The sequence below is a fragment of the Pocillopora damicornis genome, chromosome 14, assembly GCF_964200805.1.
Source record: "Pocillopora damicornis chromosome 14, jaPocDami1.2, whole genome shotgun sequence".
NCBI lineage: Eukaryota > Metazoa > Cnidaria > Anthozoa > Scleractinia > Pocilloporidae > Pocillopora > Pocillopora damicornis.
Window position 1 is genome coordinate 6,805,666 of NC_142683.1, and position 15,663 is coordinate 6,821,328.

At 39.0% G+C, this 15,663-nt stretch overlaps 2 protein-coding genes and 1 long non-coding RNA gene across 3 annotated transcripts; 2 read left to right on the plus strand and 1 right to left on the minus strand.

Moving 5' to 3' along the window:
- Nucleotides 1–895: 895 nt before the first annotated feature.
- On the plus strand, nucleotides 896–6,654 carry LOC113671087 (uncharacterized). Its single transcript, XM_027187303.2, has 4 exons — nucleotides 896–950; nucleotides 3,055–3,403; nucleotides 4,122–4,259; nucleotides 5,507–6,654. The coding sequence occupies exons 2-4, from the start codon at nucleotides 3,091–3,093 to the stop codon at nucleotides 5,980–5,982; spliced, it is 927 nt and encodes a 308-aa protein (XP_027043104.2). The 5' UTR covers nucleotides 896–950; nucleotides 3,055–3,090; the 3' UTR covers nucleotides 5,983–6,654.
- A 16-nt stretch (nucleotides 6,655–6,670) lies between these two features.
- LOC149034215 (uncharacterized) lies at nucleotides 6,671–7,424 on the minus strand. The gene is made up of 2 exons (XR_016183133.1): nucleotides 7,215–7,424; nucleotides 6,671–7,052 (listed from the first exon to the last, which is right to left on the minus strand). It is a non-coding gene; the product is annotated as an uncharacterized LOC149034215 (long non-coding RNA).
- An 835-nt stretch (nucleotides 7,425–8,259) lies between these two features.
- LOC113671073 (uncharacterized) lies at nucleotides 8,260–14,880 on the plus strand. Its single transcript, XM_027187283.2, has 2 exons — nucleotides 8,260–8,440; nucleotides 9,988–14,880. The coding sequence occupies exons 1-2, from the start codon at nucleotides 8,319–8,321 to the stop codon at nucleotides 12,884–12,886; spliced, it is 3,021 nt and encodes a 1,006-aa protein (XP_027043084.2). The 5' UTR covers nucleotides 8,260–8,318; the 3' UTR covers nucleotides 12,887–14,880.
- Nucleotides 14,881–15,663: the final 783 nt, after the last annotated feature.

A 15,663-nucleotide genomic window follows, 5' to 3' on the forward strand; every position in this document is an offset into this window, starting at 1 on the left:
ATCACAGAAACGAGCTTCGGGTTCTTTATGTAGTTTTACTCGAATGAAAAGTTAATTGGAAAAGTGAAAGTCATGCAAACTTACCTCAAACTTCTCCTTAATTAATATAAAATAATGTAATTTACTGATAAAGGCGCCAAAATTTGCGAGAACCTTTAGATGTCAACTTCCTGTTATTGGTAGAATTTATTTATAAAACAAACCACGAACTTGTTATCTATAAGAGGGTGGGCCGGACGGGTAAATATTGGGCATGAGGTCCGTACGTAATGACCACGAGCCAAGAGTTTTCTGTCGGTATTGCCCAAACTCAATCAATAACTATTTTAACATATGATCACTGAGTTATGTTTGAACCTAAGGAGGACGCCGCTATAATATACACAAGAGGGGAACGCGCTGGACTACAAACAAAGAGATTGTACGATTAAAATATTTTCCTATCTAATTTTGGGTCAGGACAAGGAATTCACAGTTTAAAGAAAGACATGACTCATTTCTTCATACCTGTTTCTTCTTTAATTAAACTTCAATAACAGAACTTCTGTTGTTGGAAAATTTTAAAGACTCGTGCGAGTGCGGGGATTTAAAGGTTTTCCCGGGCTTACGACAACTTCCCGTCCAATCCCCACACACTTAAGCCTTCATTACGGTTTTCTGTTGGATTTGCTTGAGTGGAGCCTTACAGGTCCTAAGATAATTGATTTAAAATGTTATTCAGCTTTTGCAATTAAGCACTGACGCTGCTTTAAAACTACCGAAGAATGCTATTTTAAACTTTTCCATATGATTGGTCGACGAACGGAACCTTTACAGGTCCTAGGATAATTGATTTAATGTGTTATTCAGGCGCGATATTGTCTAGTCACTATGAACTATTAAATATTATCGGCTCCATTGTCATCCAGCAGATTTTCAAGGAATCATCCAGGCTTCTCTTTGTGAGTGAGGTAGGAATCTTTTTCGTTCTTCCATTTTTCATCTTTTTTACCACTGAGAATACTTAATCATGATAAAAAAGATTTCTTTGTACCATGAAATGAGTGGAAGGATGCAAATACCGTTTACGCGTAACGCTCAGAGAGCCTAAAACTGCGTTATTCAAGTAGTAAACAAAAAGGCTTTTGCAATCACGAACTGACGCCGTTTTAAAACTACTGGAAAATGCCATTTTAAACTTTTCCATATAATTGGTCAACTAGGGTTACGGAAGTTTTTTCGATCTAGTGTTCAGTGAAGAGAACCTATTACTATCGTGGATAAAATTTGTCACAGATAAAAATCTTTTGAAACTAACCTCCTTGGTCGGCATCACTTCGAACATATTCGACATAGTCTCATCGTGGCTGTTCATTGAAGTATAATCTATAGAAAGGTAGTGAATTTTGTCAACTTCACAATGACGTGTTTTTTCTTTCCACGAACCTATGACTATCGCGAACCTATGAATTTAGAACGTAAGCTGAAATCATTTCTTTCCACCATAATGTTTCATTGGGCTTTTAATCATAGTCTCTTTAGTGTGTCCAGTTTCAAAATGTTTTATCTTATTAAGCAAGAATTCCTCAAAAATAAGTTTTCCGAGCGATTTATGACTCCTGAAAAAAATTAGACTACTCGAATATACTGAAAGAAAAGTTTTGAAGAATAAAATGAATCTGAATTATTGAAAAAGGAATTGAAACGATACCAACTTGGCGAAAACAGTCATGCAAAACTGATTTCTTAAGCCTTAAAATTCTATGAATGAATCTGAATTGTTTAAAAAGGAAGTAATATGATGCCAAAAGATACAGGAAACATACAATTGTGCAAATTTATTTCTTAAGCCTTAAATTATTAAAAAAGGAACTAAAATGACGTAGGAAACAGTCAGATTTAGGCTGATGTTGTAAGAAGCTATTCCGCAGTGTTAAAGCATTTGCGTGTCTATGTATTACTTATCCGATCTGATTTCGAGGGCTGTAGTGTTGGATATTAACCCCGATTTCATGACCTACTTTGGTGTTTGGAAACATCATATTCTGCTTGTACGGTTAAGTGAAGATTTTCTTTATTTTCTTTTCAATCGATTGGCTGTCTCCTAACTTTAATAACAGCAAAGTGATCATACCACCATTTTCCTGAGAAAGGACTAGCTAAATTTATAAGTTTCAATTAGTTTTTGCTGAAGTCTGCGATGAATTTGGCACTCAAGCCATTGTCCAAAAACGGAAAAATTTTACAAGGTAAAAAAATAAACACCGGTAAATGTTAACCATGTCTTTAATAACGTTTGGTTCATACGCCAGCGGGTGTTCATCGAGATATAAAGCGCGTGGGAAGTTTGGAGAGCACGAAAGATGCTCGAAAAAATGCTTGAGGAGCAGCCGAGAAGAACTGTAGCTTCTTGAGTGCCCTCCAAACTTCCCAAGTGCTTCATATCTCGATGAATGCCCAGTATGACGACGTATGAACCAATTTGTTTATGACATCATTATGCTGGTGTTTAAATATTGTTATTCCTCGTGCAAAATAATTGTCAAAGGCAGTGCGCAATATCTCTAAAATAAGTCGTCTTTTAGTCAAACAAGCTCTATTGAATTAAGAACTGTTGAAGAAACTAAACCCAAAAGAAAAAAAAGGTGATAGTTTTGATTAGAATGTATTCAGAAATCGAAGTTTTTAGAAAAAAACCACGCAGAAGATGCTTGAGGATCAGCAGATTTCAAAGTCGGTTCGAACGTATGTCGGGTTTACCAAATAACACGCGTGCTAAGCGAAGAAAGAAATATTTCCAGGCAAAAGTTCCATTCAAATAATTGCTAGATTTGCCACTCAGAAGCGAAAAATTAAAAGTTTTCTGGGTGTAATAGATTATGGTTGAATGTTCCATGCGGCCGGAAAATCAGTTGCGCAGTGTTGTGTGGATTTTCGCGTCTTTAGTTTTCACCCTACAATTTTTCCCGAGGACCCAGAGAAATCGCACTCAAGAAGCTTAACTTTAACTCCTACGGTTCTCTCGTGTCCTCCAAACTTCTCAAGTGCATCCATCCAATTCTTTATGATTTGTAGACAGATTTCTTAGGAAAGAACAGCATTCAAAGCAGAATGAGTCCAGAGTTCTGGCTGACATTCATGTTTGTGATGTTCTGGATTTATGTCATGAACGCCACTGGCCAGTGTCATGAAAATGAAAACTCCATCGGAAGAATGTTCCTCAGAGGTCACACCTTTAAAACATTACGGGTTGGATTCCCTGAGGAGTGCTATCTGTGGTGCGAAAAAGAAATCAGGTGTCAGAGCTACAACTTTGTCATTGGTCAAAATATCTGTGAACTGAACAATCGTACAAAGGAGGCAAGACCAGAAGATTTTGCGCCAGACTGGAAAAAATTTTACATGAAACGTTCTCAAAATAGAGGTATGCTTTTGCCTCACTACTGCACTGATAATGAACTTTGTCACTGAGCTATAAATTCTTCAAAACCTGATATAATAAAGTTCAAAAGGCAACTAGGTAGACAGTCAGACATGGTTTGATGCTACTCTGGTTTAAAGATCTTTTTAGCCAAGAAGTTACGACTCATTAATTCATACTGTTCAAAACCTGGTAGCTTACTAATATTATCTCAATATAGCTTTTTTAAAAAAATTTTTTTAAAAAATTTTGAAACTAACTAGTGAGCAGCACTCTACGAACGTAGTTGTAAAACTTCTTTATTCTCCGACGCGTTTCGTCTAACTGTTGTAAACTTCTTCAAGCCGGCCAGGGACGAGTTTTACGGAAGCGATACTACCTAAAAAAAAATTCTCCTAAGGTAATAGTTTTGTTACTTTCCGTCTCTCTAATATGCTTGTGGAATAGAAAATAAGCTATCTCATAAGCTATCTTGATACCCCTAAAAGACACGAGCGACTTTTAAAAGACCTTACCAGGACCTTTAGGGTTGCACTTGCTAATTGCTGTAGGTACAACCTACCATAGGTAAAAGAATATCCCCGCCGGAAATGTTTTTACTACTTCCTGTCTTAACGTGCGCATGACAAGTAGAATCAGCATCCTACTCAGGTTAAAAGAGCAACAGAGATTGGTCGTTATCGTCACTTTTACATAGTTTTGGGTTTTTTTCTCGGCCCAGTCTCTCTCGGATCCATCAAGGACCTTCCAGCAGCAACGTGTGGTGAGATCAAAGCGAGTGAGGGAGACGAGATGGCCAATGGGAAATACTGGATTTACTCTAATGGTTTTGGAGGGGTCATCGAGGCTTACTGCGATGGTAAGTCATTTATTTGGACCGAGTTCATCATGAAACTGAATCCTGCTGGTGTCACCATATTTCTTTAGTTTTGACTTCATGAAAAGAATGAAATAGTCACAGAGTTGCTGCAACATAAAAAACAAGAATAATAATAATAAAAAAAAGATAACAGTGTGCTAATTTTAGTGGTGCTATTGAAAGGTAAACTTGTGAAGGAAAAGAAAAAATGTCACTGGCAAGTATTATTTTCTCGTTTATAGAAAATTGTACGCCATTGAGATATTAGTTTTGGATAAAAGCCGAAAGACACAATTTATAGAGTGACCTGCTTATGACTTATTTGCAACAGCCTTTTATCAAAGTTACATATTTGGCGCTATTTTGTTGGTTTTTGCCTTTCAAATATTTTTATTGGTTACGATATTAAAACTTTCACAGCTTGTGATGGTACGTTTAAGCTCCACTTTATTTCCTGTTATAATTAAGTCCGGATATAACGCGCGCTTTCATTGGTTGAAACAGCGTGCTCTATCGTAGTATAGAACATAGAGCAGGAGAGCTAACGCTGTCACGCCAACTGCCAAATTGTACTATGCCCGACCTTTCACGGACTTCTCTCAAAATTTTTTTCGTTAGTTGAAGTGAAATTTCGGAACAAGCGAGTCGGCAAATAGCAAGAGAAGAACCAAACAAAGGTTTATTTTGTAAACATGTCAAGCGCCGTAATTGACGTTATTGTAACGTGAGCACAGACGAAAATCCTTAAAGAGAAAACGATATGGACACTCTAAGTTTTGAAGCTCTTCACGTTCACATTTTCAAGCTTAAGGACGGTGACAAAAAACAAACAAAGCTAACACTCTTGTAGTATGTATAGTTTCGTGTTCAAAAATAAAACAGAACAAAAAATATATACTAGCATGACGGTGTAAGAGCGACTACGATCATGCAGAGGTCCATCGCGGCTAGCTGATCATGGCGATCTCCGGTCATCGCAGTGAAGCAAGCCTGAGAAATTATCTCGAACGCCCTTCGAGTAAACAGTTAAGAGCTTGCTCTGATATCCTTTCCGAGTTATTTCTCTAGTCACTTACGAAGTGGCTAGAGCACTCAAAAAGTGTGGAGAAACACTCGACTATGTCTCGTGTTTCTCCCTCCTCTTCCTTAGTGCTTTAGCCACTTCCACGTGCTTTACAACAGAACAGAGCACAGTCAAGGTTTCTCTATTTCTTAAATAGTAGGTGTATCGTATTATTTTTCAACAGAGAGTTGGCAGAAGATAAATGGCAAAGAGCCTATCTGCTTTGGAGCCAAAGATGACCAATATGGTTCCTTCAAAATGACAAAAAGTGGACATGTGAAGACAATGAAGCTTATTCACAGGTCAGGGTCGGTGCGCTGCAGCAGTTCTACTATTTCATCCTACTGGGGCTGCATCCACTCAGAATATGGAGAAACTTTGATGACGATCATCACAGATGCCAATAAGAAGGCCATTCTGCCCCCTACCGAAGACTTGAAAGCTTTTGTTTCCGGTTATTATAATGAAAGAGAGCACTTTTACAATCTTCCTGGATATCATCATGATTCAAATGAGCTGGTTTTTCGCAACCTCGTCAATCCATTGTCTGTCTCGAGCAACCAAGAGATGCAGATATGGTACGGACAGGATTGGATAGACTTCGGAGAGGTAGACAATAGCGGTAAAACCTGTGTTGATGTGTATGCATGGTATGGGTGAGTCTGCCCTCTGGAAAATGCACAGAACATGGGTGAAGTTCTGGAGTGCTCTTAAATATAACGACATTCAAACCTCATAATTCATGTGGCAAATAGCACGAAGAAGTTAACTTTTAGGTGGGTAGTTTGGGTATTACAATGTTACTTCCCCCCACCCCCCCCCCCGTAGAAAAATCCAAGCTACGCCCCTGATAAAAGCCTAAGCGTATTTTGTCAACGTAAAATGAAAAATTAGTGGAAAAATAATGGACTCTCCTGCACATAAAGCTCAGTAGCATTTTTTTTATAAAGACAAACCTTAGATGTAAAGAGGTTAAAGAGCTGATAAAGAAATCCTTTTCATTTTTTTCATTAAGTCCTAAGAATTTTTGTATGGTAAAGTATCGCTGAAAAACACGAAGGAACAAATGATTAACACTTTTAGTATTATCCTTTTGGAATATGGACACTTTATCCTTGTTAATTATTGAGTGCACGACTAAATTATTGAGATGGTTTTGTTTCAATAAACGTGTTTTGAGGAGTGGTCATTCATTTGGGGTTTCTCTCTCAAGCTCGATCTAAAATACATAACAAATGCAAAACCACAAAAAAAAAACAAAACAGAGAAACAAAGCAAAAAACAAATAGCATCTTCACTCCTGTAACTCGAGCCCGAATAAATTCTGTCAAATACGTTCGCCTGGCATGTGAATGACTCCTTTATTGTATGCAGGTAAATTCTGCATGTTTGTGGCATGTTTGAAGATAAGATGAGCACAATTGAACCGCATTGAAGGCATTTAATGCCGTATGGCTTCCATTGCATCTCACCATTATCACCACTTCGGGTGGACCGACGTGACGTAAAGTTGAAAAAAGTATGCTACATTCTTTCCTTTACGGGGAGAGACGTAGATGAAAAATAAGAATGTCTGGAGTTTACTCAATCTAAAAGAGATCGATAAAGATAGTCCGTTCAAGAGTGATCCGTTTATCTAAACGCTCATCTCCCCGTATACCTCTGACAACAAGGGAGTTGTTTTCAATTCCATTGGTTTCTAATAATACCTCAGAGACGGGAAGTCCATTCTAAAAATAGAAAATTCATGTACGTAAATATAGAGCTAAGACAATAATGGATACTCGAGTATTACGCGAACTAAAAATGGGACAAATTTGAGAAACCAGGATTTATTTCTCAGAACATAACGAGCCTGTAAAGAATTTCAAGATATTTTTTTCCTTACTTACTTTAAAGGCCGGCTATGATGCAAAAACACTGCTCACTTGTCGAGCTTTTCTTCAACGCCCACCCAGGTTGTTTTTGACAGTGAAATTGGCGCAAAGATAAAAATAGTTGTGGTGCAGAAATGGGGCAGGATGTAAGCTAACATGGCCCGAAATATCTTCATTTATGCCGAGGCATGGCGCTCGCGATCGCGTGATAATCCGGTGGTAGTTGTAGTGTGACCTTCAAGAATGTTCTAGAAGTAGCTGTGTCATGCTGAGTCATCCCTGAATCAATATATAAATAGAATCTATTGCAATGGTACGGAACGTTCTAGATCCTCAACCGCACTTATAAAACCCGAGTTTGTTACTAGATGTAGCGAGTAGTTTAGTTGCTGGTATAACCCGTCAGATATCAATAAAGGTGTATGCGGCAGAATACAAGACGTCCACACGTCAGTAGTGGCGTGGGATGTACCAGACAACTTTACTGAGTAGCAAAAGTTTAGTCAATCAGATTAGAGATAGCAATAAGTGTGGTTATAAAATGTCGTTTTACAATAGTACTCTCCCTTCTTCTCTTGGACATCTGATCTGGCAAACAGATCTCAGAAATCTTTTCCTCACTTCCTCTACATATTCTCAACCATCCAGCGGTTTATCACTTTAATGTTGCCCCTTGGATGAGCGAAATTTGGTTCACAAGTGAACCTTTTGTGAAGGAAAAATACACCTCGATATAAAAATAGGTGAATACTTCACCCAATTTTAAGTTTCTAAAATAGCCGGAGAACTATCCCCATCAAACACTTAAATCATGAAAAGGCTTATAGTTTAACGCTATTATCGATAACTATACTAAATATAGCTAGCGTGACAATGGACAAAGGGAAAAACCCGATTCAAAAAAAAAAAACTTGGGCTTTTCATTTGATTGATAACCGCATGAAACCATCCAATTGCTTCCCCAAAATAGCCCAGCCTTTCCACATTTAAAAAGGCCTTGGTTGTCATAATGGGGCCCCTACCCCCATAGGAAATTTTCACAGTAATAAAGCCAGTAGGTAAGTATTCCTTCCGTAACCTTTCACACGCCTCTCGAATAAATGAAATACAGGATATCGTATGACGCTGAAGCAGCACAATTTAAGACCTTTACTTTCGATCTTCGTGCTGTCTTTGCCCGACACTCTCCTTTTTGGATCGATACTGAAAGAGATACGAAATGTTTACCGGAACCGTTTAAAGTAAGTATGAATAGAAAGAGTTACCCCTGAGTGAATGAATTTAAAAACAGTTATTGTGTTCAGACGAATACATGAAAAATGTGTCAGATGTTTTTAATTAATTCAGTTGTAGTATATGGTGTCACCGACGGAGTTTTCATTTGGGATTAGTCCCCCAGACGTACATAGTGTTCCAAAATTTCTTCCTAACTGTTTTTACAGCTTCAGTGCCGCTGTACTATTGTTTATGGGCACTGATTTTAGGATCTCTAAAACGAATGCAACAAACAAATTCTATGAACTATTAAGTTCACGTAAGGGTTATCACAGAGAAATTTAAGTTGCCTTCAAGAAAGACAGGGACCGTGGGCTCTGTATCAAAAGACTGTCGGTATCGCTCGTTTAAAGTGCACAAAATCAGCCTAAATGCCTCTAAAATGAGTGAATTTATGTATGTATGTATGACCAACGCACTTCATTCTTCCTGTCAATGACGTTACCATTTTCTTCAGTGAGACTGAACAAAATTTATCCTATATCGTACAAGGCTGGATCGTATTAAGATAGAGGAAATTTCTGACTTAAATTCATCCTTGTCCAGTTGAAACAGCCGTAATTCAGCGATCTATTTATAATTTAAAAATGCAGTGTTTTTCTTGGCCCGGATGAGTGGGAAATCTGCTGTAAATAGGAAATATTGATTCACCATCTGCGTGACTGTAGGAAGAAGTCACGAGTAGTCACGCCTGCTGCGAGGAAGGATAAATCTAAGCAAGTTGAGGATTGAAGATGTCGAAGATTCGTATAACCTGGTTGGCACAAAAGACGGTTTTCTGAAATTATTGCTTACTTATGAAGGTTGCACTAAAGATTTGCTTCAAAATGACTTTTCGCCTAGTTTGGCAAAGCGAAAGAATTAGCTCAACCTTCTAATTAAATTTCGAAACAACCTTCTAATTTCAATCACCGCCTCCACCTCCAAAAAAATAGAAGAAAAGAAAGAAAAGAGAAAAGTAAAAAGGATAATTCTGTTTTTTAAGCCAGCTGTAATTGGTTACAGCATTAAACAAATGTATTTGTTTTTTTTTTCAATAGTCAAAACTCACACGGAGGGAGAGGTGTAATGACACATTCTTTTTTGGGTTGTTCGGACAGCAACTTTATCTCAAAAAACAGGTAGAAACATAGCAGAGAGTTTGGAAAAAGAGCAATTGTAAAACACAATTCCCCTAAAAAAGAGGTGATTCTTAAAGAGAGGAGGTCGCTGGAAGATCATGCGTATTAGAAGTGGATTTTGCAACTTCATGATGATAAAAAAATGCTGTCACATAAAAAGAAAACAAACAAACAAAACAAAGCCGTGAACGATTCGACTAAAAACTTTGTTTGGGATCAAAGGAAAACTGCTTTTACTGATATTATGTGATAAATCTTGTCATTACATAGTAATGTTTAACGAAGAAGTCATCCTCACTCACCAAAGTAAACGGTCTTCCTCTAGATCTCAGGCTAATTATTTTTTCGCGTCAGCATTTTTTCACCTTGGTGCATTTGATTTTTCCCCGCAGAAATTCAGTCACGATGAGGTACACTGTAGAACAGTTGAACTTTTTCCGAATTTGTTACATCGTATTTGACTTGATTCCAAAAAGTCTCCGAAGCGTATTCAAATCAGAATGGGATATCCGTTACAAAGGAAGCTTTGGAGAATGGAAAGACACAACACAGAATGGTAGCGATTTTTTCAACAGCGAATCAAAGAAAAGTCGTTCAAGGAATGCGCGATTACTGACAACGATCAAAAATGGTAACACCGCAGAGTGGGACTGTAGCTGTTTGTTTTTTGCCATCCTGTTCTCAGATAGTATTGGGACAACCTTAAGCAGGTTAGTAAGGACAAATGTAAATGATCTTCGTGAATTCAGGAATTACATTGCCCATATTACCGAGGCCAAATGTACAGATGCCGAATTTCACAATAGCATTGGAAGAGTTTTGGTTGATTTCAGCTCCATGGGTCTTCCAATCAGTGATATTGAAGAGGTCAAAAATCAAACGAGCTTTCCTACTTCTGAAGTAAATCGCCTTATGGCTTTACTTAATAACCTTCAAGAAGAATTAAAGAGAGCAAAGTCGAATTTTCATGCCTCAGAAGAACAGGTTCGAAAGCTCACGTTTGATTTACAGCAGGCAGAAGACACCATACTACGAGAACAAGAACAGATCCAATGTCTTTCTGACGAGATAAATTCCAGAGTCGCATCTTTCTGTCACCTACCATTCAAGCCTTCTCATCAAATAGTCAAACGTACAAATGATGTTTCAAGAATTTTAACCCAAATGCAGAAGCTTGAAGATGGATTCAAAGGCGTGGTTAGTACAGTCTACTTATCAGGCAGTCCTGGTTGTGGGAAAAGTCAAATTGCTCGTCAGATTGGACAAGAATTCTTCAGAACATCATCAGATGAGAATGACGGTCAAACATTCGTGGCAACCGTGAATGCAGAAACTCTGGAGACTCTTGTGGATTCTTACATCACTCTAGCTAAACAGTTGGGAGTTACAGAGTACACCTTGACTCAGCTTGCAACCTCGAAAGATAGCAGTCCCAAGGAAACAATCCATCATCTTAAAAGTTTAATTTTTCCTAAAATGAGACAATTTTTCAAATGGTTGATTATCGCTGATAACGTGGAGGACCTGTCCACGGTCCGGGGCTATCTCCCCCAGACTGCTAGCGAAGAGTGTGGTCATGGCCAGATTCTAATCACAACTCAAGATACCAGTGCCATTCCAACGAGTGCTCCTCAAACTTACCATGAATCACTAAGCGTGGGAATGCAAAGGGAAGACGCTCTAGAGCTGCTGAAGCAAGTATCTCAAATTTCGAACCATAAGCGGGCGGAGGAGGTTGCTGAAGTTCTTGAATTCCAGCCGCTGGCCTTAGCAGCTGCTGCATTTTACGTTTGTGTCGTTGTTAGACGTGGCTCTCCAAATTACACATGGCATGATTATCTGGAAACACTTTCTCTAGGCGAACGTGAAGGTACTGAAGAACCTCTTGCTAAGGAAAATGGAGCTTACTCGAAAACTATGACCACGGCTGTAAAGATGGCTTTAAACAATGCTTCGAAAAACGACGAAGTTCTTCGTCAGACATTTTATCTTCTTTCTTTGTGTGCTTCGGAATCCCTCCCAATTGAAGCAGCTGTCAGCTTCGTCAAAGCTCGCACAGCCGCACCCACGGAAGAAACTCATGAAAGACCGACGAAAGAGCTCATAATAGCAAAGATTTTGAAGTCCTCTTTGATCACTTGCTTGCGTGGAGACGATGAAGTTCCAGAGTACTTAAAGATGCACCAAATAGTGCACGAAGTACTCAAAGCAACTCGGATAACTCATCCTGAGACCCGAAAGGCTTTACCAGACGCAATAAGGAGTTTGCACCAGGTCCTCCTTTCAGAGCATGACCAGCTATTCACGAACGGTCATGCATGTGTAAAGCTACGGCGAGTGACGAGTCATTGTAAAGCGCTGCATGACGTTCTCACCACTACGTTTGCAAATAGGGGTGATTTGGTGAAAACATTAGCGTCCTCTGACACGCCAGCCAGTATGGCCGAGTGGCTTTCGAAAACCGCCACTGTCTGTTGTGATCTAAGCAGCCCATCTGACGCGATTCTCTTTTCAACATCTGCTTGTGGATTCATTGAATACATGAGCAACGCCAAGGAAACCGAAAAGTTGAAAGCAGACATTCTAGCCGTTCACGGTAGGGTGCTAACACTGCAGGGCGAGTACAAATTGTCGTTGTTGTTCCTTGAAGAATCCACGAACATTTCTATAGCTGTTTATGGAAAAGAACATGCCACTGTAGCAGGCTGTTACAACAACTTGGGGAACGTCTCTCGAAATCTTGGTGACTACAGTGAAGCTAAGGTATACTACAAAAAGGCATTGAACATCACCAAGAAGATTTATGGGGAAGAACATCCGAACGTAGAAAAAAGCTATAACAACATGGGGGTTGTCTACAGTGACCTTCGACGGCATCACAAGGCAAAGAAATACTACGAAAAGGCAGTGATCATAGCACAGAAGATTTACGGAGAAGAACACGCAGATACAGCTAGAACTTACAATAACTTAGGGAGTGTTCACAATGATCTTCAACAATACCTTCGAGCAATGGCTTATCACAAGAAGGCACTGAAAATAAGAAAAAAGATATACGACGAGGAGCACGCTGACGTTGCAAGAAGCTACAAGAACCTGGCAAATGTTTACCGCAAGCTTGGAGAGTACGTTCAAGCTGAACAGTGCCACGAGATGGCGCTTAAGATACGAAGAAAAGTGTACGGCGAAGGGCAGATGAAAGTGGCGACAAGTAAGCATAACTTGAATGTAACTGACAGGTACTCTTCACCGCAAAGTAAAGTAAAAAGTAATATTTGCAGTTTGTTGTAGGCAGGTACGTCAAAAAGACCTTGAACTTCACCATTAATGGTGTGGCAAAGACCTAAAAGACTAGTATAGTATAAGTATAATCTTTATTTAAGCACGAAACAATTCATCAGCAATTACATTAACTAAAACTATTTAAAAATTAAAACACTAACTAATATTTAAAAGCTGTTTTCCGTGAATGCCGTGCGTTATAGAGTGGCATTGATCTTGCGTTTAAATAACCCCAGAGACTCTGTGTTCCTTATATCACATGGAAGACTATTCCATAATGTGGCTCCACTATAGCTAAAGCTTTTTCGATAATAGTTAGTGCGAGGTAGAGGAACATTGACGGTTTATTTTCAGAGTCCCTGAGGTCATAAGCAGAGTTACGCCATTTAAACTTAGAATTAAGATATTCAGGAGCTAGCCCGTGCAGACATTTGAAAACCATGGTAACTCTATGAATTTCCTGCTGGCTTGTCAGATTTTTCCAACTTAAAAATTCAAGTAGCTTAGTTGCATCGGCATCATAGCTGGAAAATGTCAAAACACGGGCTGCTCTAATCTGTAATTTCTGCAGCTTATCTCGTAGCGTTATCCCACAGCTACCCCAGACAATGTCACAGTAATCAAAGTGAGGTTTTACTAAAGCTTGGTAAAGCAGATGTAAGGTCGATGCTGGGATCAGATGCCTGACTCGCTTTAGGCACCCGATACCAGAGGCAATCTTTTTTGTTAATTTTTCGATGTGACTATGCCAATCGAGCCTATCGTCTATAATCACACCAAGCGATTTTGTAGAGGTAACCTGGCTCACCTGAGTGCTGTTCATTCTAATTGTTGGTGAAGCTGTGAGAGTACCCAGTCTCTGCCTTGACCCTATTAGCATGAATTCGGTTTTTGTCATATTCAGTGTGAGTTTATTCGCTTGTAGCCAGTTGAAAACGTTTGTTAAGTCCTCATTCAGACAAAGCTGTATACTCTCAAGATCACCGCCCGCATATGTAAGGTGTGTGTCGTCAGCATACATCCTCGGCTCACAATTTGATAAACAATTTGGAAGATCGTTGATATATAATAAAAACAATAGTGGACCGAGGATGGTCCCCTGGGGGACGCCGCAAGTTAATGAGCAGCTGCTGGACAGCGACCCGTTCACAGAACATTTCTGTGTGCGGTTTTCCAAGTATGACTGAAACCATTCGAAAGATTTGCCATGTATGCCATAATAGTTTAATTTCGATAGGAGGATCTGATGATCAACAGTGTCAAAAGCTTTTTTCAAATCTAGAAAAATGACTCCATTGATTTTCCCGTTGTCAATATTATATGCCCAAGAATCTGTCGCTTCCAACAATGCTGTTACAGTTGAATGAGTAGCACGAAACCCTGATTGATTTTGATAGAGAATATCATGTTCTTCCAGATAGGCATACAATTGATCGTAAACTATCCTTTCAAACACTTTCGCCACTATTGGAATCACCGATATTGGGCGGTAATTGTTGACATCATCGCGGTTACCCTGTTTAAAGAGAGGTGTAACCCTTGCATATTTCCAATCATCTGGGAACTTCCCTTGGCTAATAGATTGATTGAAAATATCACATATCGGCACACAAATAAGGTCAGCGCATTCCCTGATAAACCTAGCAGATATTGTGTCAAGGCCCGTTGCTTTTGACTTGTCTAGTTTATTTAAAAGTGAAAATACTTTATTTGGATTAGTAGGTTGGCCAAACCGTTTATCTGTACCGGCAAGATATCGTTTATAGCTACTACTATCAAAATCTATCTCACTGGCAAGTTTTGGACCAATATTAGCAAAATGGTTGTTGAATTCGTTTGATAGCTCCAGTGGATTAGTTATCGTTAATCCATTCACTTTTAGTGATGTCACTGACATTTTCCCAGATTTACGTGAAGTTAGCTCGTTTATAGTCTGCCAGGTCATTCGGGAGTCGCTAGTGTGCTTGTTAAAAATATTTTGGTAATAAACTTGCTTTGCTAAGCGTACTTGCTTATTGACTAAATTTCTTTGTTTCTTAAACACTGCCCAATTGTTGGGATCATTTGTTTTGATTGCTTTGATTTTTAATATATCTCTATTATGCATCAAGTCTTTCAACTCAGCGGTAATCCACGGAGAACTTCGTGAACGAACGCGCATCGTTTTCAGTGGGGCATGTTTGTCAGCGATAGCTAGAAATGTACATTTCCATTGCTGCCACATCTCGTTTGGGTCGGAAGACTCATATACATTATTCCAACATTGAGACTGAATATCATCTCGAAAATTTTGGCAATCGAATTTTCGGAAATTTCTGTGTTATTGAATTATGTCCATTCGACATCCCGTTCAGAGAAAGTTTTCTATAAACATACACCATGCTATGATCACTTATCCCAACATGACAAACTCCCGAACAGGCGATCTTATCCGAGCAGTTGGTGTAAATTAAATCAATTAAAGTTGACGAGGTGGGTGTTATCCTCGTCGGTTCAGCCAGAGATTTATTCGCTAATAATGGACCGAGCTTATTTTCGTGATGTCTGACTCGACCAGATGTTTAAATGCCAATTTTCACCGCGATGATCGCCGACTTAAAAGGATGTCAAGCCCGAAGACTGTAGATCCTATCAAGATCAGGACTAGCATTGCTTTGCCTAAAATCTCTTCATTTCCTGGGTTTTAGGGAGTCAAATATCTACAACACTGAGGGGCGAGTTTCCATGCATCTTCCCCTATTTTAGGGGACGAACAGAAATGACACCATCCTTGTCACAAACTATCA